General features: G+C 47.1%; 1 protein-coding gene across 4 annotated transcripts in view; it reads left to right on the top strand.

Moving 5' to 3' along the window:
* The window catches only part of MYO1B (myosin IB), a 927,952-nt gene that overhangs the window by 880,021 nt on the left and 20,388 nt on the right, over window positions 1-27,543 (top strand). For all 4 annotated transcript variants that reach the window (XM_068244859.1, XM_068244861.1, XM_068244860.1 and 1 more), the window contains 2 exons: window positions 14,889-15,021; window positions 24,162-24,314. In XM_068244859.1, the coding sequence (XP_068100960.1) occupies window positions 14,889-15,021; window positions 24,162-24,314 (286 nt within the window). The remainder of the gene's footprint in view (window positions 1-14,888; window positions 15,022-24,161; window positions 24,315-27,543) is intronic.

Here is a 27,543-nt window from a genome sequence, read left to right as displayed (position 1 = left end):
AAATTACCGATATTTCTAAATTACGATATTTTTCTTTTCCCGGTAAATCGCGCCTAAATTTGACCGCGACTTTTTTAAATGTACGCGATTGGGTGCGTAGACCAATAAGACAATATATATTCTTTTTGACTAGACCCATGTTAAGGAGAAGGCCCCAAAAAATGTTACGTTCTGAAACTTGGAGTGGTTTCCACCGAAAAGGCTGGGCATGGTAGCTTCTTGGAGTGGCGGTTGCGTATTGTGTGGCATAATGGTTGGTCTCAGCCACAATTAAGTCGTAGAGACCAGCTGTGATTAGAAAAAAAAATTCTGTCATTGTGGTGGGGCGGGTGAGGGTTTGGCCAGGTGATCAGAAGTCCGCAGGGGGCAGATTAGGGCCTGATCTGATGGATAGGAGTGCTAGGGGGTGACAGGAGGTGATTGATGGGTGTCTCAGGGTGTGATTAGAGGGGGGAATAGATGCAAGCAATGCACTGGGGAGGTGATCAGGGGGGTTCTGAGGGTGATCTGAGGGTGTGGGCGGGTAATTGGGTGCCCGCAAGGGTCAGATAAGGGTCTGATCTGATGGGTAGCAGTGACAGGTGGTGACAGGGGGTGACGGGGTGATTGATAGGTGATCAGGGTGTGATTAGAGGGGAGAATAGATGCAAGCAATGCACTGGCGAGGTGATCAGGGGGGGGGGGTGTGCGAGCAATTGGGTGCCCGCAAGGGGCAGATTAGGGTCTGATCTGATGGGTAGCAGTGACAGGTGGTGACAGGGGGTGATTGATGGGTGATTAGTGAGTGATTAGAGGGGAGAACAGATGTAAATAATGCACTGGGGAGGTGATCAGAGGGGGTCTGAGGGTGATCTGAGGGTGTGGGCGGGTGTTTGGGGCAGAGTAGGGTCTGATCTGATAGGTAGCAGTGGCAGGTGGTGACAGGGGGTGACGGGGTGATTGATAGGTGATCAGGGTGTGATTAGAGGGGAGAATAGATGCAAGCAATGCACTGGCGAGTTGATCGGGGGGGTCTGAGGGTGATCTGAGGGTGTGGGCGGGTAATTGGGTGACCGCAAGGGGCAGATGCGGGTCTGATCTGATAGGTAGCAGTGACGGGTGGTGACGGGGTGATTGATGGGTGATCAATGGGTGATTAGAGGGGAGAACAGATGTAAATAATGCACTTGGGAGGTGATTGGGGGGGGGGGGGTCTGAGGGCGATCTGAGGGTGTAGGCGGGTGTTTGGTTACCAGCAAGGGGCAGATTAGGGTCTGATCTGATGGGTAGCAGTGACAGGGGGTGACGGGGTGATTGATATGTGATCAGGGTGAGATTAGAGGGGAGAATAGATGCAAGCAATGCACTGGCGAGGTGATCGGGGGGGGGGGGGGGGGGGTCTGAGGGCGACCTGAGGGTGTGGGCGGGTAATTGAGTGCCCGCAAGGGGCAGATTAGGGTCTGATCTGATGGGTAGCAGTGACACAGGAGTTATTGATGGGTAATCAGTGGGTGATTAGAGGGGAGAACAGATGTAAACAATGCACTTGGGAGGTGATCTGAGGGTGGGTCTGCGGGCGATCTGAGGGTCAGGGGTGCTCGGATGTGCCTCATCCACGAATTCGGCAATCCGCGTGGTTGCAAAAAAAAAATCCGCATTCGGCCCCGCCGCATGCGGATTTTCGTCCGCGTCCACGCAACCACACGGATTTTCTGCCGTGAATGGCGTAATCACGCGTGGATTCCCGCCCGGAGACGAAATTTCTTTTAACGTTAATAACAAAGCCCCCATACATGCTACAATCCCCCAATTTTTTTTTTAATGGCTTTTAAAGACAAATTGGGCTATTAATTGGTAATACGTGGTTTTAAAAAGGGATATACGCGTTAAGCAATCAAAGAGGTGAAGGCGAGTTCCAATGGCACTTGGCGGCGAAGGTACCGCTGGAGGAGGATAAGTGGCTGACGCCAAAAAGGCCCCAGAGAGGTTTTCGTAATTTGTATTTTTTTTTTTTTTGCAGCAATTAGCAATGACATCGCAGCAGAATTGTCAGTGGACACGGGCAGTGTGAACGCAGAGTGCAGTGGTGGTAGCGACTGAGTAAGGAGAAGGACTATGCGGGCGGTCAGTTCAGCAGCACAGAAGGACCACGGCAACATACTGGTAGTAGTAGTAGCAGCACAGCGTCATAGTGCTGGCCAAAAAATTAAATGCACCCGGTGACCCGGGCAGTGTGAACGCAGACAGAGTACATTGGTGGAAGCGAGTGAGTCAGGAGGAGGAGGACAATGCGGGCGGTCAGTTCAGCAGCAGCAGCACAGAAGGACCATGCCAACATACTGGTGGTAGTAGTAGTAGCACAGTGTCATAGTGCTGGCCAAAAAATTAAATGCACCCGGTGACCCGGGCAGTGATAACGCAGACAGAGTGCATTGGTGGTACCATAGTAGCGACTGAGTCAGGAGGAGGAGGAGGAGGACAAAGTGGGCGTTCAGTTCAGCAGCAGCAGCAGCACAGAAGGACCATGCCAACATACTGGTGGTAGTAGTAGCAGCACAGCGTCATAGTGCTGGCCAAAAAATTAAATGCACCCAGTGACCCGGGCAGTGTGAACGCAGAGTGCAGCAGCGGGAAGCGACTGAGTCAGGAGGAGGAGGACAATGCGGGCGGTCAGTTCAGCAGCAGCAGCACAGAAGGACCATGCCAACATACTGGTGGTAGTAGTAGTAGCACAGTGTCATAGTGCTGGCCAAAAAATTAAATGCACCCGGTGACCCGGGCAGTGATAACGCAGACAGAGTGCATTGGTGGTACCGTGGTAGCGACTGAGTCAGGAGGAGGAGGAGGACAAAGCGGGCGTTCAGTTCAGCAGCAGCAGCAGCACAGAAGGACCATGCCAACAAACTGGTGGTAGTAGTAGCAGGACAGCGTCATAGTGCTGGCCAAAAAATTAAATGCACCCGGTGACCCGGGCAGTGTGAACGCAGACAGAGTACATTGGTGGAAGCGACTGAGTCAGGAGGAGGAGGACAATGCGGGCGGTCAGTTCAGCAGCACAGAAGGACCATGGCAACATACTGGTGGTAGTAGTAGTAGCACAGTGTCATAGTGCTGGCCAAAAAATTAAATGCACCCAGTGACCCGGGCAGTGTGAACGCAGAGTGTAGTAGCGACTGAGTCAGGAGGACAAAGCGGGCGGTCAGTTCAGCAGCTCAGAAGGAGGACCATGGCAACTTACTGGTAGTAGTACCATAACACCAAAAAATTAACCAAGGTAGGCACTAGGCAGGTAGTAACTGTCTTTATAAAGGCAGGCATAGTTAACAACAGCACATGCAGCAGCCACTTCATGTCCCCCTGTGTCCGACAATAGGGGCCAGGAACTCACCTTCCACCCAAGCCTGGTTGATTTTCAGGAAGGTGAGTTTGTCCACAGAGGCGTGGGAGAGCCGAGAGCGCTTCTCTGTGACCACGCCACCGGCCGCACTAAAGCATCTCTCTGAGAGGACACTGGAAGGAGGGCAGGATAGGAGTTCCAGGGCGTACTGGGAAAGCTTGCTCCAGATGTCCAGTCTCTTGACCCAGTACTTCAAGGGGTCCACGGGGCTGTCGGTGTCATTGAGCCCGCTGGATGACCCCATATAGTCAGACACCATGGTGGTCAGTTGTTGCTTGTGCTGGTTACTGGTGGATGCTGTGGCGGGCACCTCTGTTCTGGGCTGCTGCACTGCATACAGGCTCTTGCTTAGGCTCTTCAGGTCTCCGGGGCGCCAGTTGCTGCTGCTGCTGCTGGTGGTTGTTGTTGTGCTGCTAGTGGCAATGGCAGGCACCTCTTGCTGGCTTGGCAGAGCAGTTACAGTGGGGGTGGAAGGCTGGGGGAATGCTTCCAGTAGTCTGCGCACAAGGGCCTCCTTCAACTCCCTTGTGCGTTGCTCGGTGGTGGATGGCGTCATGAAGTCTCCCAGCTTCCCCTTCAGACGGGGATCAAGCATCAAGGTAATCCAGATGTCCTCCCTTGAACGCATCTGGATCACCCGGGGGTCCCTGCAAAGGCAGCGCAACATGTGCACAGCCATGGGAAACAAGTGGGCCCTGCCAGCAAGATCTTCCTCGTCCTCGCCATTGTCCCATAACGCATGCCTGTCCTCTTCCTGTGCTATGTCGTTGTCCTCCTCAAACCGCCATCCACGTACAATGCCTGCTGCACTCTGCTCCTCCTCCTCCTCCTCATTCAGGTTAGGTACCTCCAACTCTTCCACTACCTGCTGTGAGCCCTCCTCTGAGCAGGACTGTGCTGCCATCTGCTCCTGTTCTTCCAACTGCCTCAGGGCTTCATCCCCACACTCAATTAAATTGTCCATTGCCTGCTCCAGTAGACAAACCAAGGGCACCCACTGGCACACAGAGGCCCGCTCCTCACTGACCATCTTGGTTGCCTCCAGGAAGGGACTCAGCACCAGGCATACTTGCTGCATCAGTGTCCACTGAGTGGCAGTAATCATGGGGACTTGCTGGTTGCTGGGGACACTTGGGTCTAGCATGTAGGCCCTAAGAGCCAGCCTGTGCTGACACAGCCGCTCCAACATGGCCAGAGTCGAATTCCAGCGAACTGGCATGTCGATGATCAGCCGGTGTTGTGGCCTTCCATACTGCTGCTGTAAGGTGGACAAGAGTGCAGAGGCAGTGGCTGAGAGGCGGAAAAAGCGTACCACCGCCCGGGCATCCTGCAGCAGCTCGCTCATCCCCTGGTAGGTGCACAAGAAGCGCTGCACCACAAGATTGAGCACGTGGGCCAAGCAGGGGATGTGCTGGAGGTTTCCCTGCTGCACTGCTGCCACCAGGTTGGCCCCGTTATCGGCTGCCACATAACCCACTTCCAGGCCTCTGGGGGTCAGCCACCTCCGCTCCTGTTTCCTGAGGGCGGCCAGGACGTTCGTGGCCGTAAGCCTCTCCTTCTCCAGGGTCACCAATTTTAAAAGGGCTTGGCAGTGCCGAGGCTTGGCGCTGCTGCTGCCGAGGCGGGCTTGCTTTACGGGTGCAGAGGGAGTGTCGTGACAGGACCCTTCTGCATCCCCCCTGATCCCGCGTGGTGGCACCACTAGCTGGGCTGATGCACTCTTGTCCTCCCTCCCTTCCATCAGTGTCACCCAGTGGGCTGTAAAGGACAGGTAGCGACCTGTCCCAAATCTGCTACTCCACGAGTCGATGGTCACGTGGACCCGCTTGCCCACAGAGTAGTCCAGGAAACGGGCCACGTTTTCCAACGCAAACTTGTGGCGTGCTGGGATCGCGCTCCTGCTGAAATAGTGGCGACTGGGGACTTGCCACTCGGGGATGCCAAATTGGAGCAGCGTCCGCATGGCGCTCCCCTCCTGCACCAGGGAGTAGGGAAGCAGCTGTGATGCCATGGCCCGGGCCAGCAAGCCATTTAGTTTGCGGATCCGCCTGTGGCTTGGAGGCAGAGGCTTGGTCAGACCCTGAAAGGTGTCGCTCAGCAGGGTCTGACGATGCTGGGATGCAGGGGAGACAGAGGAGAGAGATAACCACTGGCTGCCAGCCTCAATGTCTGTGTCCTGAGTAGCCGAGGTGGAAGAGCACTTGCGTGCTACTACTGCTGCTGCTGTGGGGGATTCACGACCCTGAGGGAGGGATGATGCTGCTGCGCTGGTGGGCCTTGTGCTCTCAGGAACCCCTGCCAGCAGTGCCTGCTTCCTCTTAAACTCCGCATACTCGTGGCAGTGGCGGCTTCTCAGGTGGCCCTGGAGGGATGAGGTACCCATCTTGCTCAGACTTTTCCCACGGCTCAATCTTTTGCTGCATAACCTGCACACCGCATACCTTTTGTCATCAGTACATTCGTCAAAGCAATCCCACACTGGTGACTTTCATTTACTGCGGCCCCCACTAGCAGAGGGTGCAGTGGAACAATGTGTGGTAGTAGTTGCCGGGGGTTGCATGGTGGTGGTGCCGGCTGATGCAGTGTCCGGTCTACTTCCTCCACGCCCACTGCTGCCGATGCCCCTGCCTGACATATGGCGATATCCCTGCCTAGGCCGAGGTGACTCGTCATCCTGCTCTGACCATTCTTCCCCGGACTCAGCAGGTTGCGCATAGTTAGGGTCCACAACGTCGTCATCATCAGCAGCATCATCATAATCCAGCTCTTCCTCTGACTCCCCCGCCTCCTCTTCTGTCCCTACATCCCCAGACACAGACCCTTCTTCTTCATCACCAGAACTCAACAACGCTTGTGATTGTGGCCCGATCTCAATCTCTGCCACATCAGTCCCCAGTAAGTCCTGAGCTTCTTGCATCAGCAGGTTCCTAGATGCCGGACTGAGGGACAGAACGCTGTCATCCTGGGAGGGCTGCTGACCAGTGGGTGCTGGGGTGGATGTCACAACAAGCATGGGACGTTGGCTGCTGCTGCTTGGAGTGGTGCTCACAGTAGAGGTCTGGGAGGAAGTCATGATGTCCATGAGTACGTCAGGTTCCATTTGCTCAACCACCACACGGGGACCAGAAACTTTAAAATATTTGGACAATGGCGTCCGCTGACTCGGCCCAGGCTTTGCTGCCCCCCTTTCTGCTGCATCACGACCACGTACAGCTGGGCGTCCTCTCCCTGGACGTGGAGCAGTCCCAGAAGTGGCTGAGGCAATTGAACTCCCTTTCCTCTCACCCCGCGAAACCCTACCAGACATGTTGCTAGTAATGAATCACTGGATGCAGTGGGCACAGTACAAGGTCACTGAAGGATGCACCAGGCACAGTACAACGGCACTGAAGGATGCAGTGGGCACAGTACAAGGTCACTGAAGGATGCAGTGGGCACTGGATATACAACTAGGTCACTGAAGGATGCAGTGGGCACAGTACAAGGTCACTGAAGGATGCAGTGGGCACAGCAGTGGGCACTGGATATACAACTAGGTCACTGAAGGATGCAGTGGGCACAGTACAAGGTCACTGAAGGATGCAGTGGGCACAGCAGTGGGCACTGGATATACAACTAGGTCACTGAAGGATGCAGTGGGCACAGCAGTGGGCACTGGATCTACAACTAGGTCACTGAAGGATGCAGTGGGCACAGTACAAGGTCACTGAAGGATGCAGTGGGCACAGCAGTGGGCACTGAATATACAACTAGGTCACTGAAGGATGCAGTGGGCACAGTACAACGTCACGGAAGGATGCAGTGGGCACAGCAGTGGGCACTGGATATACAACTAGGTCACTGAAGGATGCAGTGGGCACAGTACAAGGTCACTGAAGGATGCAGTGGGCACTGGATATACAACTAGGTCACTGAAGGATGCAGTGGGCACGGTACAAGGTCACTGAAGGATGCAGTGGGCACTGGATATACAACTAGGTCACTGAAGGATGCAGTGGGCACAGTACAAGGTCACTGAAGGATGCAGTGGGCACAGCAGTGGGCACTGGATATACAACTAGGTCACTGAAGGATGCAGTGGGCACACAAGGATGTCACACTGTGTAATGAGATGCTTATATGCCAGCGAGCGAGCAGTGGGCACTGGGCATGGCACAAGGTCACTGACAGAATGAATGAACAGCGCTGGCAGAGAGTGGCGGCGCCGGCGGTGTGACTGGCTGCCTGCAAATAGTACAAGTGTATAACTGTCACTGGAATATACAAGTGAACACTGCAGCTGCACTAACCTGCCTGCCTGCACTACACACAGATAATCCCCACTCCCACTACACTGACTACACTGCAGCACTGAACCTGCCTGCACTACACACAGTTAAATAATCACTAGACTCCCACACTCCCACTACACTACACTGACTACAACTAACTACAGCAATCACTCACTGACTAGCTAACTGTGTACAGTATAAGAGCAGTGTTAGCAAAAAAAAAACGCTTTGTTTTTAACACAATAAATGCACTTGCTCAAACAACAATGGCCTGGAGATAATCCTCTCAGCACCACAGTCTAGCAAGGACAGAGCTTTTCCATCATGGCCGCCGCTTTATATTCAGGAGGGGAGGGCATAGCTCTCCTCCTGTGATTGGTTGCTAGGGCCTGGCTGGGGCCCTCTGATTGGCCTGCAATGTGTCACTTCCGCATAGTTTGACGCATTTCCGCTAACCACGACTTCAGCGCCGGGTTTCACGAGCGTGAATGCGGATTTCTGTCTGCATTCACGCGAAGCCGAAGCAGATTTTCGTGGTTTAAAATCTATTCACGGCTTAGCGTGTCTGAGGCGGAATGCGTCAAAATGGTCGTGAATCCACGCGTAAGCGTGATCACGACCTGGCGGTGAGCACCACTGCTGAGGGTGTGGGTGGGTGATTAGGTGCCCGCAAGGGGCAGGTTAGGGTCTGATCTGATGGGTGGCAGTGGCAGGTGGTGACAGGGGGTGATTGATGGGTGATTGACAGGTGATCAGTGTTTGATTACAGGGGAGAATAGGTGTATACAGTACACAGGGGGTGGGGGGGGGGTATGGGGAGGATCTGAGGGTGTGGCGAGGTGATCAGGAGCGCCCAAGGGGCAGTTTAGGACCTAATCTAAAATATAGCATTGACAGATTGTGAGAGGGAGTGATTGATGGGTGATTAGGGGGGTGAGTGGGTGCAAACAGTGGTCTGAGGGGGTGATCGGGGGGGGGGGGGGGGGGGTCTGAGGGATGCTGTGGGCGATCAAAGGGCAGGGGGGGCAGGATCAGTGTGCTGGTGTGTTTACATGCACAGCTGCCTCCTCCGCTGGTGGTCCCTCAATCACTGGGACCACAAGGGGAGGAGGCAGCCTGTATAATACACTTTGTATACATTACAAAGTGTATTATACACTTTGTATGCGGCAATCGCAGGGTTAACAACCTGCCGGCGCTGCTAATTGGCCAGCTCGTTGATGCCACGGGTGGGCGGTGCCTAATGCCAGCGGATGTTCGCGCATCTATGCGCGCAATCCCCAGCTAATCAGTCCCCCAGGTGCCGCTGCTGATCGGCGTTACGCGGTCCTGGGGGTGCCACTTTGCCGCCGCCTATTCGTAGTGGACGGTCGGCAAGTGGCTAAAAATGTCCTAACTTGTACAACAGCCCTCAATGTGTCTGTGGATTGACCTGGCCTAGTGTAAGCAGAGGGCATTGTTGTCCTTCTCAACCCACCCGCACCATGCCGATGTGTCGTGCACCATACTATTGGGTATTTTGAGTTTAGCACTTTTAAGATACCCACACATCTAGCAATTTTGGCAGCCGTTTGACCAATAGACAGATCTCTCTAATAAGAGAGAGATCTGTTGGCTGCCATCAACCGCAGGCTGATTCCCAATTAATTTCAGTATGAAATCTTTTGGGCATCAGCCTTGTGATGTCACCTCACCGCCCTCGACCATGTCTCCCTAAATGTGCATGTACCTGGCAGTGCCCCTGCATTAATACTTTACCTGTCTGGTGTCTGCCACTGTGTCCGCACTCCTCTTCCAGATTCGCGCCCCATGTGGTTGCCGCTGAATTGCACGTGACGTCAATTGTGTGACGTCACACGTGTCCCTCGTGCAAAGCAGTGGCAACCACGTGGGGCGCAAATCCGGAAGAGAAGGGCAGACAGTGTCAGATACTGGACAGGTAAAGTCTTAATGCAGGGGCACCAAGGGGGTACATGTACATTTGGGTAGAAGTGGCCGGGGATTTCAGTTGTGTTCATTGTTCACAATTATTGCACCCCGTTACCACCGCATACCCGATCGAGCATGTCGGCTCAAGTCGGTTCATGTCGAGCATGTCGGTTCCAGCTTGTCTGATCAATACATGCGACCAGTTTCGGCTAACTTTAGTTTATCTTATGAAAGCATAACTCTACAATATTAAAATTTACCAGTGGGGAGAAAAGTTTACACTCACCTCCCCAAAGTTGTCCCTCTGCACCCTACTTGTCTTTGCTGCTTCTATTTAAAGATCAGGTCCTCTCTTTTCCCCGTACGTTGATGAATCCTCCAGCAAGATCTTAACCTTTGCCAGTGAAAAGATGGCTGCCACATCCCACCCATAGCTTTTGCATTATGTGATGTTAATGTAAGCCTCCTTGAGTGTGTGGCAACTAGCCATTAACTTTAATTTTTTACCATACCGATGGTGTTACAGTAGAATCCCTTTATAGTAAACTCCAAGAGACTGGGCAAAGTGGTTTTTAGTATTTAAGAAGTTTACTTTATCAGAAATTGTCAAACGCAAGCACATAAAGTATACTGTAGTACTGTATCCTATTTCAGTCAATAATTGGGAGTATTTTTTTTATTGCTTCAGTAAGTAAATTCAGACAATGTTAAGCTAGATCAAAATGCACATTTTGCAAGATGCAGGGATTTGCATGCAATAATCATGCAACAGCTTGCACAGGAAGCATAGATCTCACGAGTTAACACAGGTACAATACTTATAGCGTTCTCTTCTGTCCACATTTCTGTGTAGCTTGGATGATGCTGTAAGGTTGCAGCCATGCACAAGCAAATCACAGATGAGGCAATTCCATAAGTAATCAGGCTGCAGCTTACACAGTATGCACAGGTCTCAACGGCTGGTGCATTTGCGGTAATCGGCGTACACCGACCTCGGCTCATGGGTCTCCAATTGACATTTGACGCATGTGCCCACCCACTTTCCACTATAGTTGGTTACAGAATACCACAGAGGCCAAAAACCAGGTATAGTAAAACCTGATATAATAGGTCAGAATACAGGTAGTACCCGGTTAACGAACGAGGAACACTGTTCCACCTCTATCCCCTGTGTCTCCTATGTGCCCCCCTCTGCCTCCAGTGTTCCCCTCTGTGTCTCTCTGTCCCCTTCAATGCGTGTTTGAACCCTTCAGTGCTTTTGTTTCCCCTCTGTGTCTCCTTGTCTCCTGTGCCTCTTTGTCCCCTCTATGCCTCTGCCCCTCTTTGTCCCCTCAGTGTTTCTGTCCCCCTTTGTTCCCCAAGTACCCCTGTCCCTTCTGTGTCTGTTGTCCCCTCTGTGTGTCTTTGTCCCTTTTGTGCATGTGCCCCCCCCCCCCCCCAGTGCTTCCTGTCCCTTCTGCATCTGTGTCCCTCTTTGTCGCCTCAGTGCCTATGTCCGTTCTGTGTCTGTTGTCCCCTCTGTGAGTTTTTTTGTCCCTTCTGTGCATGTGTCACCTCAGTGCCTCTGTCCATTCTGCAACTATCTCCCCTCTATCCCTCTTTGTCCCCTCAGTGCCTATGTCCCTACTGTGTATGTTGTCCCCTCTGTGCGTCTTTCTCCCTTCTGTGCACGTGTTCCCTCAGTGCCTCTGTCCCTTCTGCATCTGTGTCCCCTCTATCCCTCTCTGTCCACTCTGTGCCTCTGCCCCTCTTTGTCCCCTCTGTGTTTCTGTCCCCCTTTGTTCTCTCAGTGCCCCTGTCCCTTCTGTGTCTGTTGTCCCCTCTGTCCCTCTTTGTCGCCTCAGTGCCTATGTCTGTTCTGTGTCTGTTGTCCCCTCTGTTTTTTCCCCCTTCTGTGCATGTGTCACCTCAGTGCCTCTGTCCCTTCTGCATCTATGTCCCCTCTATCCGTCTTTGTCCCCTCAGTGCCTATGTCCCTACTGTGTATATTGTCCCCTCTGTGTGTCTTTCTCCCTTCTGTGCACGTGTTCCCTCAGTGCCTCTGTGCCTTCTGCATCTGTGTCGCCTCTATCCCTCTTTGTCCACTCTGTGCCTCTGTCCCCCCTCTGGCCCTGTACCACTTTCTCCATACAGCAGCAGTGCTGTACTTCCAGTTTCAGTTCAGCGCTGTCGGCCTAGCCACTCCGCCTCCTACTCCCTCAAGCGTACAACACCGCTTTCTGTCACATGGCATCCAGTAAGAGAAGCTATGCCATTTACTAGAGCTGGCTGGTGGCGGAGAGAGGAGGATGGACAGCATTAGACTTGGTTTGGAGGTGAGTCCAACACTGCTGCTGCTGCAGGGGACATGCCCGGGTCTAAGGGGAAGTTTGAAGCTGCTTCTTGAAACATCCCCTGTGTGGAAATGATGTAATTGCGATGGGATCGGGCCGTTCGTATTGACGGGTTGTTCGTAAGCCGCAGAACAGCCGTTCTATTATATCAGGGTTTACGTTACCAGCTGTTATTCCCATATTTATTCCCATACTTATAATGGTGCTTTGCTGGGACCTGAACATTTAGTTTAATAAACTCTAATGTTTACTATATCAGAGTTTACTATAATGAGATTATACTGTAGAAGCAAATGGGGAGAAGTCTGGTCCAGATCCTGGAGCAACAAGGTAATTCATTAGGGAGGGGAGTATCAACTTTTCTCCCCGAAGAAGCCCAATAAGAATTCACATTAAGCAGGAATGTTATAATCTCACAGTTTACATAGTTACATAGTTATTTTGGTTGAAAAAAGACATACGTCCATCGAGTTCAACCAGTATAAAGTACAACACCAGCCTGCTCCCTCACATATCCCTGTTGATCCAGAGGAAGGCGAAAAAACCCTTACAAGGCATGGTCCAATTAGCCCCTAAAGGGAAAAATTCCTTCCCGACTCCAGATGGCAATCAGATAAAATCCCTGGATCAACATCATTAGGCATTACCTAGTAATTGTAGCCATGGATGTCTTTCAACGCAAGGAAAGCATCTAAGCCCCCTTTAAATGCAGGTATAGAGTTTGCCATAACGACTTCCTGTGGCAATGCATTCCACATCTTAATCACGCTTACTGTAAAGAACCCTTTCCTAAATAAATGGCTAAAACGTTTTTCCTCCATGCGCAGATCATGTCCTCTAGTCCTTTGAGAAGGCCTAGGGACAAAAAGCTCATCCGCCAAGCTATTATATTGCCCTCTGATGTATTTATACATGTTAATTAGATCCCCTCTAAGGCGTCTTTTCTCTAGACTAAATAAAAACAGTTTATCTAACCTTTCTTGATAAGTGAGACCTTCCATCCCACGTATCAATTTTGTTGCTCGTCTCTGCACCTGCTCTAAAACTGCAATATCTTTTTTGTAATGTAGTGCCAAGAACTGAATTCCATATTCCAGATGTGGCCTTACTAGAGAGTTAAAGAAGGGCAATATTATGCTAGCATCTCGAGTTTTTATTTCCCTTTTAATGCATCCCAAAATTTTGTTAGCTTTAGCTGCAGCTGCTTGGCATTGAGTACGATTATTTAACTTGTTGTCAATGAGTACTCCTAAGTTCTTCTCCAAGTTTGATGTCCCCAACTGTATCCCATTTATTTTGTATGGTGCTAGACCATTAGTACGTCCAAAATGCATGACTTTACATTTGTCAACATTGAATTTCATCTGCCATGTATGTGCCCATATAGCCATCCTATCCAGATCCTGTTGCAATATGACACTATCTTCCTGAGAGTTGATGATTCTGCACAATTTTGTATCATCTGCAAAAATAGCAACATTGCTCACTACTGCATCTACTAGGTCATTAATAAATAAATTGAAGAGCACTGGACCCAGAACAGACCCCTGTGGGACCCCACTGCTAACAGTCTCCCATTTTGAGTACGATCCATTGACCACAACTCTTTGTTTTCTGTCCATTAGCCAGTTCCCTATCCATGAACACAGACTCTTCCACAGTCTTTGCATCCTCAACTTTTGCACCAAACTTTTGTGGGGAACAGTGTCGAAGGCCTTTGCAAAGTCCAAGTATATCACATCTACAGCATTCCCAATATCCATATTAGCATTCACTACCTCATAAAAGCTGAGCATGTTAGTCAAACAGGACCTGTCTTTAGTAAACCCATGTTGATGCTGAGAAATAAGATTATTTTCTACTATGAAGTCATGTATAGTATCTCTTAGTAACCCCTCAAATAGTTTGCATACAACTGATGTTAAGCTTACAGGTCTATAATTTCCTGGATCTGATTTATTGCCCTTCTAATGCTGAATACACACGGTGCGTTCGCGCACTCGATTTCCCGCTCCATTCCCGTCGATTTGTTTATTTCCAACATGTCCGATTTGGATTTCGATGGCTCATTAGGTCGATTCGCATGCAAAGTATGCCGAATCGACCTAACGATCCATCGAAATCCAAATTGGACATGTTGGAAATAAACGAATCGACGGGAATCGAGCGGGAAATCGAGTGCGCGAACACACCGTGTGTATTCAGCATTAAATAATGGGAAAACGTGGGCTGTACGCCAATCCACTGGGGCTCTGCCAGTTGCAAGAGAGTCACAAAAGATAAGATAAAGGGGTTTATCTATAACTAAACTTAATTCCCTTAGGACCCGAGGATGCATGCCATCCGGACCAGGTGCCTTGTCTATTTTTAATTTATTTAGTCTTGCCTTCACTTCTTCCTGCGTTAAGTATTTAATATTACAGTTAGAAGATTGAGACTCTTCCGCCTCTGTAGTTTGCAACAGTGCTGTTTCTTTTGTGAAGACAGAAGCAAAGAAAGCATTTAATAACTCTGCCTTACCTTGGTCATCCACCATTGAGTTCCCCCCCTCATCCTTTAGGAGTCCTATACAGTCAACCTTTCTTTTTTTAGAGTTAATGTACTTTTACAACTTTTTTGGGTTAGATTTGATATCCTTAGCGATTTGTTTTTCAGCTTCAATCTTTGCCTGCCTAATTTCTTTTTTACAATTTTTATTGCACTCCTTATAATTGCTTAGTGCAGCCTCGGCCCCCTCCTGTTTTAAGACCTTATAGGCATTCGTTTTCCTCTTCATTTTATCTTTCATTATTCTTTGTTTTTTATTTTGTACAAAAAAGTCTAATGTATGGAAAACTGCAGGCAATTATAACTTGACTCGAAAAGAAAATGTATTTAAAATGCATTTAAATGAATCAATATTTTATATAAATGGAAACATTTTATAATATGGAAAATTTGTTGTATAATAAGCAATTAATATCAAATGTATTATTTCAGTGTCGGACTGCCATTCCAAGGGGATTATTTGGAAATAAGCAAGAACCCAAAATACAAGAAGTTGAGTGATAGCATTGAAGATAAAGTAATTATTGCTGACACCGTCAGTAAAATCAACAGAGCCAATGGGAAGGTAAGATTTAATTAGTTTATATTAAATGTAGGTGTGGTCTAAAGTTTCAATAACGTAAATGAAGCAGGACAGAGTTGGTTATGGCAACCAGCAAGTAAGCTTGCATGTTTCTAGAAAAAAAACATGCATGCCGGTAGTAGAATATTGATATTCTACTACTTAATTCCCATAGTAAAATATTGGTAATCTTTACCAATATTTTACTATGACCTAACCCTACTCACACACAGAACCTTTCCTATACCTATGCCTAGCCTAGCCCTAAGACTCCTGGTGCTGCCTAATCTTAATAGCCTCCCCTTTATTGCTATGCTGCAGCTATGAGACACTTACGATGATGTGAAGTTGCTGCAAAATCTGTGCAGCTCTATTTTCCAGAACTTGCACTATGCAGTTCATGTCATTCAGTTGATGTTTGATGGTTTTGTTGTTTCTTTTTTAGGATTACTTATTTTTTGGGAGTTTTGTCTGGCATTGGTCTATGCCCCATATCACTTGACAACCTTGCCTCAGAAAAAAATGAACCCTGTTCTTACAAGTAGTGGTTCCCTACTATGTTGGGTTGACTTCTGATTTCCTTTTTTTTCCTACCATGAATGTCTTTTGGGATAATAAAGCTCAATTCTAAAACTTAATGCTTCGGTCTGGGCTCCAGTAAATTTGTTTTTAAAGGTGGCCATACACTGGTCGATTTGCCATCAGATTCGACCAACAGATAGATCCCTCTCTGATCGAATCTGATCAGAGAGGGATCGTATGGCCACCTTACTGCAAACAGATTGTGAATCGTTTTCAGCCTGAAACCGATCACAATCCCCCCCCCCCCCCCCCCCGCGCGCACAATACCTGCCCCGCCGGCGCGACTCCCCTGGTCTCTGCTGTCTTCTTCTCCGCTCTGGTCTGGCCTCCGGCATGCTTCACTTCTTCCTGCCCGGCAGGAAGTTTAAACAGTAGAGCGCCCTCCGGAACAGGTAATGTATACCCGCTGCATTGTGTCGGTCGTCGGGCATTCGAACGCCGCTATCGGCGCACTCCCGACCCACTGGCGAACGAGAAAAATCTTCCGCACGGATGGATTGGCGGGAAACGACGGAAACGATCGATTTCGGACGGAAATCGATCATTCTGCCAGCGGTGTGCGCGGCGATTTCACAGCCGATTTGATCACTGTGATCAAATCGGCCGTATATCGGCGGTAAAAACGTTAGGTGTATGGGCCCCTTAAGAGTGTCCAAGAGTTTAGAATAATGGATTGTAGTAGTACTGTGTATGTACAGGGTTATTTAAAGAGACTCTGTAACAAAAAAGTGCCCTGGGGGGAGTGCTTACCTCGGGTGGGGGAAGCCTCTAGATCCTATCGAGGCTTCACCATCCTCTTCTATCCCACAGTGGTCTCGCTGGGCCCCTCCGAAGCCACAGCCGACAACTTGTCAAGCTGTGGCACAGGCGCAGTAGCGGCCTGCAATATTTGCCTTCCCCGGCTCCAGCGCAGGCGCAGTAGCGGCTCTCGGCTCGGGATCAGGCAGAAATGCCTGCACAGTAGAGTGGACCCAACTTGGATCTGATCCTGAGCCGAGAGCCGCTACTGCGCTGGAGCCAGAGAGGTAAATATTGACATGGCCGCCATTCTGAGGTGCCCAGCGAGACCACCATGGGACTGAGGAGGACGGGGGAAGCTTCGATAGGTTTCAGAGGGTTCCCCCTTCCGAGTTATGTACCCCCCTGGGGCACTTTTTTATGTTACAGGTTTTCTTTAAGGCCCATCTCCATTTTTAGTTAGTAACTACTGGTAGTGACTTTGATGAGTCAGTAGGAAGGCTCATTAGCAGGCTCAAAAGGAAATGTGGGGTTAATTGAAGACATAGTAGATATACACTGTGTATTGAGTCTTTACTGAGTTAGGGGAATTTGGAACCATGGCAGACCAGTAGCATATTTGACCATTTTTAAATAATTTGATTAGGAAGATTTCTATTTATTTTTTTCACAAGGTGAAGGATTAGACTCATTCCACAAAAAAAAATATTTTATCTGCCCAGAATGATTAAGAGTATGCACTGAATGGTGCATAAATAGTTACTTTTTATATTTGTATAATGTATATTATTTAGTACCAAAAATAGTTTTAAATTCTTTTCTACATTTATTGATTTTGGAATGTAGTACAGATTAAAATGTTATATTTAATATGTTGTCTGCTAATTTAATGTTGTAAACATTCAAGAAAGCCCCAATTTTTACTGTAGATAAGTTAAGATAAGATAGCTTTATACAGAGCATTAGGGCCCAGTTATCAATCACCAAGTCTACACACTATGCTATCTATTAAAGTGGACCTGAACTCCTGCTCAGGACAGAAGGAAAACATAGAAATGCACCCTGTATGTATTTAGAGCATTTAGCCTGTCTAATCCCCCCACCCCATATGTGACTAAGCACAAGTTGCAGTTTGATTCCTCAGCTGTGTCAGCAATTTGGCAATTTCTTATTGGTAAACGCAGGATGTTAACAATATGTCTGCTTCCGTGAAATGAAATGAAAATTATGGCTAATTAACTTTAGCCTCACCCACACTGGAGTCACAGTACTGTGTTCCTTTGCCTCCTACTGTGCCCAGTGTAATGGGGTATGGGTACAGACAGAAAAGTACAATATGGATTAAATGCTCACCCCTCCTCCAACACAGATAGAAGTACGGTATTTAAAAGGCTTTTTATGTTACACACAATTCATTTTTTATTTTGGGTACAGCTGCAATAAATAAATAAATAAGCTTCTGAAATTCAGCTTTAACATGCACATGCAGCTCTCCATATGAGAATATATTGGTACAGTCCACATGCTTTCCTCCATTATCTTTAAAGAGAACCTGAACTGAAAATAAAAAATTAAAATAACCATACACAGGTCATACTTACCTCCCGTGTAGTCTACTACTCAATCTCTTTCTCCTCTCCTGCTTCCTGTTTGTCCACTGTGATCAATGTAATTCTCCGTCCTCTATTTAAAAAATGGCCACTACCTCATAACAGCTTCCTGGTCAGCACACTGTTAAACTGTAATACTACCCACTTGAGCCATAGGGAAACATAGACATTACCTTGCACATTCAGTTGTAACTGACAGCAACTGGTATATTTCAGTTCTGACAAAATATTGTCAGAACTGGAAGGGCTCACTAAGAAGAAAATGGTGAGCTGCTGAGAGGAAATGACAGTGAGGTTAGTATGTAATATTCATTTTCAGCTATGTTATGTGTTTATTTTAAATAATTTTGCTTGCTTCAGGTTCCCTTTAAACAACTAGTAACTGGTAATATTGTCGCTGAATCACATAATGAATTTGACTAAATAAAGTAATGACCAGACTACTACAGTAACCAGTACATCAGACATAATGCATTCACTGTATAAAGTATACATGAAAATCATGTGTACTGTACATCACCTGGCTAGTCTAGGGGCTTTACACGTATTCCCAGGCGGGACAGGCCCGTAGCGCACTAAAACGTAACTTTAATTTGATACAATTAAAATACAAATGTAAAAGGGCGAGCAACCATATACGCAGCATAGAAGGGTTCAATTGTAGTTGTGTCAAGGTTATCGCACAAACTAGTGTGTGTCATTAAATAATGTTAGAATAGGGAGGAAGCATAGCATAAGGCAAGAGAACCAAAGGCCAGAGACCACTAATATCAAGGGCTCCCTGTCCTATAGGGGATTGGTCTGGGTTCAAGTTGCATCTATGCTGCTGTACAGTCCCTATCGATCCACAAACATAAGCAGACATTATGGGGGTACATAAACACCTGGTGCACTAACTAAACATACTCGACATGTTTCAGTCCTGCGACCCTGGAGGGAATCATATATACAGTGCAAGTGTAAGAACACACACACGCACACACACACATTCAAACTGTCAACATTTTAGCCCATATCAGAGTTGAGTGCTGTTCACAATGACCAGGCTTATATACTGTGTGAGTACACCCTGCCATAGGGTCAGCCCATTGGGTGTGTATCCCTGACTCCACCCTCCTTATCAATATTCATGGAGTCTTTTTCCTGTTAATGTTTTACTCCATGAAGGATAGTACTCAGTCAATGGCAGTACAGACCCAGATTCAGACTGTGGAACAGCCGCAAACGTCACAGACACTGACACAGGAGCAAGCACAGGCTGTTCAAGCTTTACCCCCCTATTTTGGGCCCTGTAGAACCTGATTCCCCTCATGAATCTTTTGAGGATATTTCTGAGGAGTCACTTGAGGAAGGGGAGGCTAGAGACTTAGATTCCCAGTATATGATTCGGAGCAGATTCCGGAGTCAACTCCTGAGGCATCGGCTCAGGATGATATATATAGGGATCTGAAAGACTTAGGTAGCAGCACTTTTCCTGTGCATATATCCATTAAAAGTGTTATATCTTCTCAGTAGAAACAGCCTGAAAAGAGGTTATTCATTCCAAGATCGTTTAAAAGAAGGTTTCCTTTTAAACAAGAGGATCAGGACTGGTCAAAGTGTCCTAGACTATATGCATCACTAACACAATATTCCAAGTCAGCGGATTTATCCTTTAACCTCCTTGGCGGTAATCCCGAGCTGAGCTCGGGGTATGCCGCCGGAGGTCGCCGCTCAGGCCCTGCTGGGCCGATTTTCATTCTGAAAAAAGCAGCACACGCAGCCGGCACTTTGCCAGCCGCGTGTGCTGCCCGATCGCCGCCGCTCCGCGGCGATCCGCCGCGTGCAGCGGCGAAAGAGGGTCCCCCCAGCCGCCCGAGCCCAGCGCAGCCGGAACAAACAGTTCCGGCCGGCGCTAGGGGCTGGATCGGGCGGCTCTGACGTCAGGACGTCGACTGACGTCCATGACGTCACTCCGCTCGTCGCCATGGCGACGAGGAAAGCGAAACAAGATAGGCCGCTCATTGCGGCCTATCTTGTTACTTTCGATTGCCGGAGGCGATCGAAAGTACGCTTCCGGAGCGCCCTCTAGTGGGCTTTCATGCAGCCAACTTTCAGTTGGCTGCATGAAATATTTTTTTTTTTAATTAAAAAAAAACCCTCCCGCAGCCTCCCTGGCAAAATAAATAAACCGCCAGGGAGGTTAAAGATGCAGGTAGTTTAAAGAATCCTATGGACCGAAAGGCAGAGAATCTCCTAAAGAGGGCGTGGCAGGCAGCTGCGTTTGCTTTAAAGCGGAACTGTATATATAAAATAAACACATTGTTTCACTTACCTGGGGCTTCCCTAAGCCCCCAGCAGCCGTCCTGTCCCGCGCCGCTTCTCAATGAGCCTCCGTTCTTCCATGGCCAGCTACTTTTGGTTTCGCCGCCGGGTCACTGCGCCTGCGCGGCTCTGGCCGCGCGTATCCTTTCTTCGCGTTCCCCGCTATTGCAGAGGAGAACGCGAAGAAAGGATACGCTTGGCAGGGCTGCGCTGGCCTCGACTTACAGGTCGAGGTACGGGACCGAGCGGCGGCGGGGGACTGGAGACTCGTGGAGATTCGGCGCGGAACAGGACAGCTGTTGGGGGCTTGGGGAAGCCCCAGGTAAGTGAAGCAATGTGTTTATTTTATATCTACAGTTCCACTTTTAAAACTGGCTATTGCAGCTATCTGCTTTACCCGTAATTTAGAGAAGTGGATGCGGGGCTTAAAGGCCCATCTTATAGCAGGTACACCACACAGAAAGATACTGGAATCCCTACCAGTTATGTCAAAAACAGTGGCTTTCTTGGCAGATGGTGCCACAGAATCTTTAAAGAGACTCTGTAACAATTTTTTCAGCCTTAGTTCTTCTATCCTATGAGTTCCTATGCCTGTTCTAATGTGCTGGGGCTTACTGCAGCTCTTCCTAATTACACTGTCTCTGTAATAAATCAATGTATCTTTCCTCTGTCCTGTTTGTCGGGCTAAGGCTTTGATTATGTGGAATGTGCAGGGCTGCTTGTGATTGGTAGAAGCGATACACACCCTCTGCAGGCCCCCTGCATACTCACACACTATGCTTAGCTGAGCCTACTAGAAGCTGGTTAGTTTGTTTGTAAACACTGCCTAAAACTGTTAATTACAAGCCAGGATTGCAGCAGAGAGTGGCAGAAACAGCACAGAGGGGCACAGGAGAAAATAAGGAATAGAATGGTATGCTTTTTAGTGTAAGAATATTAGAGTACAGATTCTCTTTAAGGTCTGCAGCCAAAACAACCGCTCTGATAAATTCCTCTAGATGAGCAATATGGATAAATACTTGGGAGGACGATGTATCGTCCAATAATCGTTTATGCGCCATGGAATTTCAGGGCGAGTTGTTGTTTGGCAAGGACTTAGATTCCATTTTGGAAAAGTCGTCAGACAAGGCCAGAAAATTTCCAGACAAAAGGAAGAAGATGGGGAATAAAACTTTTCAGGGGAAGCAAAATTTTCCCAGGCAAGACCGGGGGTAGGCAGCAGCGGCAGAGATCCAGAAAATTGACTTAAAATGCACTTTGAATAGAAAGGAACTTGACGTAAACATAAAACGCTGCTAAGCTGCTTTGCTGGCAACAAAGAATTACTTTCCCAGCCTTAGAGGAGGAAGGTGGGAAAGTCAGGTGATAGCTCTGTGCAAAATGCTGTTTAGTAGTAGAGATGGCCCGAACAGTTCGCCGGCGAGCAGTATTATGCAGTTTTCACATACCGTATATACTCGCATATAAGCCGACCCGCATATAAGCCGACCCCCCAACTTTTCCAAGAAAAAACAGGGGAAAATGATTGACCCCCATATAAGCCGGGGGTAGGAAATGCTGGATTGGTGCAGGCCGCGTAATCCCCCCAGTGTGTCCCAGTATAGCTAGTATAGTGCCCAGTATGGGTAGGTAGTGCCCCAGTATAGCTAGTATAGTGCCCAGTTTAGCTAGTATAGTGCCCAGTTTAGCCAGTATAGGGCCCAGTATAGGTAGGTAGTGCCCCAGTAAAGCTAGTATAGTGCCCAGTATAGCTAGTATAGTGCCCAGTACAGCTAGTATAGTGCGCAGTATAGCTAGTAGAGTGCCCCAGTATAGCTAGTAGAGTGCCCCAGTATAGCTAGTAGAGTGCCCCAGTATAGCTAGTAGAGTGCCCCAGTATAGCTAGTAGAGTGCCCCAGTATAGCTAGTAGAGTGCCCCAGTATAGCTAGTAGAGTGCCCCAGTATAGCCAGTATAGTGCCCTAGTATAGCTAGTATAGTGCCCAGTTTAGCTAGTAAAGTGTCCAGTTTAGCTAGTATAGTTCCCAGTATAGCTAGTATAGTGCCCAGTATAGGTAGGTAGTGCCCCAGTATAGGTAGGTAGTGCCCCAGTATAGCTAGTATAGTGCCCCAGTATAGCTAGTAAAGTGCCCAGGTTAGCTAGTATAGTGCCCAGTTTAGCTAGTATAGTACCCAGTATAGGTAGGTAGTGCCCCAGTATAGCTAGTATAGTACCTAGTATAGTGCCCCAGTATAGCTAGTATAGTGCCCAGTTTAGCTAGTATAGTGCCCAGTATAGGTAGGTAGTGCCCCAGTATAGCTAGTATAGTACCCAGTGTAGGTAGGTAGTGGCCGGTATAGTGCCCTGCTCCCTCCGCTGCTATTACCTGCAGCGGCTTCCTGGTCCCCGGCGGCGCTTCCTCTTCTCCGCTCTCATGCCTCTATGAAGAGATCACAGCAGCGCGCCCGGCGCTGCTGCTCTGATGATGCAGGGGGCAGGAAAGAGCGCGGCTCCCTGTAGCGGCGATCTGTATCGCCGTTACCATGGGAACCGCTCTTTCCTGCCCCCTGCATCATCAGAGCAGCAGCGCCGGGCGCGCTGCTGTGATCTCTTCATAGAGGCATGAGAGCGGGGAAGAGGAAGCGCCGCCGGGGACCAGGAAGCCGCTGCGAAACAAGTAATAGCAGCGGCGGGGGCCGCGGACCACGGACCACCAGGGAAGACTCGCATACAAGCCGACCCCCCAACTTTTGACCCCCTTTTTGGGGGTCAAAAATTCGGCTTGTATGCGAGTATATACGGTAGACTTTAATGGAAGGCGAGCGGCTGCCGCATTAAGTGGTTAATAGCAAAGCCCCCTTACATGCTAGAAACACGAAATTTGGAGGAGATGTGGACATGGACAGTGGGTACAAGTGGAAAAAAACATTTTCAAAAAGACCTTATGGTTTTTGAGAAAATCATATAATCTAAACAGTATACATTGAAATGCGGTAATTGACAGATAATGTAGCAAACCTAACGGTAGTGTAAATTTACATATATCAAAAGAAAGAGCAATTCATTTTCTGATGGGGTTTCCAGGGGGTCCATATGCAGTGCATACGGGCTCCTATGTAAATCCCCCCCGGAACTTTTTTTTTTTTTAATGTTCAGAGGGTGGGAAATTAAAAAAATACAACAAAATGGGGTACCCTACCAAACCCTTTTACCGACCCCTTGTCCCTCATAAAAGCTCGGATAGCCAGAATGCGGAACCCCCGGCCGAGTGGGGCTTCGCACCCTCAGCTATACTAACCCGCATGGCCCATGGTATTGGGGAGGGCGGGGGAGAGGGGCGGCCAAGCCTTCCCCCCCGGAGCCCTTGTCCAATCCATGGACAAGGGGCTCTTCCAGTGCCCAAGGAGGAGGTGGGGGTTTTGAGAAGCCTCGCAAAGCTGTTCACGAATAGCAAATTCTATGCTTGTGACATCTCTATTTAGTAGCTAGGAAACCCACCCTCCTGGCAACTGTCTATTTTCTAAAGGGATTTCCATATTTACATTACTTATTTTTCCAAAGGGAATATTTCTGAAGTGGTTGAATCAAATATGAAAATTGTGTAATTACTTCCATAGTGCTCTATTCACCACTTCTATAATAATATAAAGGAGGGGGTAATGTAGAGGTTTTTAAAAACATTTTTAAATAGCTAAATATATATTGATGGCTTCTTTAAAAATCTATTTTTACTGTTTCCCAATATATTATTTAATTTAAAAACAAATAATCCCGAAATTCCATTTTAGCATACAGTTTTCCTTTTGTTTATCTTGATATTTAGTTTGAAATCTTCAAAGTTTTCATTGTAGGGTTAAAGTAAATTGTTATCTTCAGGAAGAAACTGTTCCTGCTTATTCTTACATTGTAATACCACTTAATATGTTTTAGGGATCAACTCGAATTTTCTTATTGACAAAAAGCAATTTAATTATTGCTGACCAGAAATCAGGACAGACCAAGCTGGAAGTTCCTCTTGGAGACATTACAAAAGTGAGCATGAGCTCCCAAAATGATAGCTTCTTTGCAGTCCATCTAAAGGAGGTAAGTTCATTACAAGCGTATTAAATATAATGAACATAAATCTAAAAATATTGTCAGTTGATCTGTCTTCAGCTCACATTGGTGTACTACAACCAACAGATAAGTAGTATTGATACAATGGCAAATTGTTTTTGTATTATTGTTCTTCTCAAGTCTTTAAAGGGAACCAGAGATGAACGATTCACACAAAATAAACATATCAGTTGATAGCTTGTAAAGAATAAATGCTCTACCTGATAATTTCGCCACTCTGGTGTGCCTTTTTGAGTGTTTTTTATCCATTATTGCTCCAGGAAATATCCAATATGGCCGCCGGCTCATATCTCTTCTGCTTCCAGGTTATAAACTGTTCTGGATGTGCTGTCTAGCCTCTATGAGACTATAGACAAGCAGGGCTGCTGCAGCCTTTCATCTGTCTGCTTTCAACTTTATTATTCTGGTATGCTGTGTGGCTGCCTGTAGGAAGTGTCTCTCATAGAAATGAAACTGCATACAGTAGATAATGACTGGCTGCACACTGCACACAGATACACTTGTCTGTTTCAGAGCTTCTTTCTCGGCAGCAGCAGCCCCACCCATGTCAACAGCTCTGAGTAGGAAATTTGAGCCAGGAGGGGGCAGGCTTGGGCTTGAAAAGACTCCACAGAAGAGTAACTCAGCTATAATGATTCCAGGTCAAACCTAGACTGAATCAGTCGGTGGATTCTTATTTCAGTTGATAACAGATAGATTAGACTGAGAAGAATAAAACTAAAAGCATGATAGGTGTTTACTGTCATGTTCCCACTGATAAATGTAATAAAATACATGAGGGTGCTTCGTCTCTGGTTCTCTTTAAAGAGAATCTGTACTGTCTGATTTGTACAATAAAAAACATACCAATCGAGTCTCTGTGATCTCCTGGATCCCTCTTTGCCATTTCCGCCGCTTCCTGCCGAGATCCTGGCTTTTAATTGCCAGTTTTAGGCAGTGTTTACAAACAAAAAACATGGCCACTAACCTGGAAGTGATGTTTGTATATATATATATATATATATATATATATATATATATATATATATATATATATATATAATGTTACATTATACTACAAGTTTTTATTACATATTGAACTCCAGTCAGGGATTCTCACAGTTTCTCAGCATGGGCAGCTCCCTTCCCCCTCAGACAAGCTTAAAGGGAACTGAGCACATTCTCTTTCACTGGAATCTCTCCTGGCATAGGAGCTGCCATGTTCCCCCCTCCCCTTCTCACATTCCTTATTTACAGAAATCAGAGATGCTATCTTGGCACATTGACACACACAATGGCTTTGAAGAAACAGTCCTAATTACTCACCCGCTATGCTGATGAAAAGGCATTGTTTACCTCTTGGTAATTAGCTCAATAAAACAATTAGGTTCCTGAAGTCTCTGCGGTTGGGGACGGTCGGGCAGGCCTGCTGAAACAGGCTACTAACACTACTTTGAATGTAAAATACAAGGTAAAATGAAAGTTTATTTTAATAATGAAACAGATTGTCGGCATGCATTTTTCATGTGCTATAGAAGTGTCCTGAGTGATAAAAAAGGTGCTCGGTTCACTTTAAATTGAGAGCAGAGAGCTGTCTGTGAGTAATAAATAAAGCACACACACAGAGCCTGCAGGGGGCGTGGAGGAGGCATGCTTAACTTCTCCCTATCACAGCAGAGGCAGTGCATTCCTATCTGGCTCGACGAAGCTTGACAAAGAAAAGAAGATTAGATATATTACAGAGACAGTGCAACTAGAAAAGGCTGCAGTAAGCCAGACCACATAAGAACAGTATAGGAACTTATAGGATGGAAGAAATAAGGCTGAAAATTTTGTTACAGTCTTTATAAGGTAAATCTAAAAACAAAAATTGCTTAAGACATGGAAGAACATCATGCTGTTATAATACAGCTGTAAAAAAAGAAAGAAAATGAAGAATGAAAAACAGAATATCCTTTCACAGAAATAAATTATGTGTCAGAGTCACAGTTTCATGAAAGTGTGTAATAAGTCCCTGTAAACCAAACTGTGTAATTCACTTTAGTTTTTAATTACTACAGCAACATTGAAGGACCACTATCACAAAAAAATTAAATTTAAAGCAAACCTAAAGCGAAAAAAAAATGTATCTCTCTAGTCGGTAATTTTACTTTTGAGTTCAATAATAGGTTTAGAGAATTGGAAGGGATGGCAGAAACAGAGGGGACAGCTGTCTCATTATAATCCGAACATTGACGCTGAGGAGCCTGTATAACCGAAATGGATTGGCTAATGGAGGCAGATAATGCAAGTCGGTCTGGATCCTAATATTGGTGCCAATATGCTAATGAGTAGCCTCATGGAGGTACCCAGGCGTAATAAAACAGCTGTCCCTTCTGTTTACCCTCTCCACCAGTCAAAACAAGCACGCTACGCAGCACTACTGCGCGCACATGGATTTATAACTTGCACTGCTAAATTTAAGTTGCGCTGCTTTAGCAGCACAGCTTAACCACTTCACAACTGAGGGGTTTTACCCCTGAAACACCAGAGCAATTTTCACCTTTCAGCGCTCCTTCCATTCATTCGTCTATAACTTTATCATTACTTATCACAATGAAATGAACTATATCTTGTTTTTTTGCCACCAATTAGGCTTTCTTTAGGTGGGACATTATGCCAAGAATTATTTTATTCTAAATGTGTTTTAATGGGAAAATAGGAAAAAATGTGGGAAAAATTCATTATTTTTCAGTTTTTGGCCATTATAGTTTTTAAATAATGCATGCCACTGTAATTAAAACCCATGAAATGTATTTGCCCATTTGTCCAGGTTATAAAACTGATTAAATTATGTCCCTATCACAATGTTTGGCACCAATATTTTATTTAGAAATAAAGGTGCGTTTTTTTCAGTTTTGCGTCCATCCCTAATTACAAGCCCATAGTTTATAAAGTAACAGTGTTATACCCTCATGACATAAATATTTAAAAAGTTCAGTCCGTAAGGTAACTATTTATGTATTTTTTCTTATTGTAATTTTTTTTTTAAATTGGGGAGTGTGGGAGGTAATGAGTTAATTTATAGTGTAAAACTAATGTATTTGTATATGAAAAATGCTTTAGGGTGTAGTTTTACTATTTGGCCACAAGATGGCCACAGTAACTTTTTGCTCATGTGACCTGCAAGCGTAGGACGTACGCTTGCAGGAAATGTTATGAGGCTGGGAAACTTTTT

The sequence above is a fragment of the Hyperolius riggenbachi genome, chromosome 7, assembly GCF_040937935.1.
Source record: "Hyperolius riggenbachi isolate aHypRig1 chromosome 7, aHypRig1.pri, whole genome shotgun sequence".
Taxonomy (NCBI): Eukaryota; Metazoa; Chordata; class Amphibia; order Anura; family Hyperoliidae; genus Hyperolius; species Hyperolius riggenbachi.
This window is presented reverse-complemented; position numbering and strand designations above follow the sequence as displayed.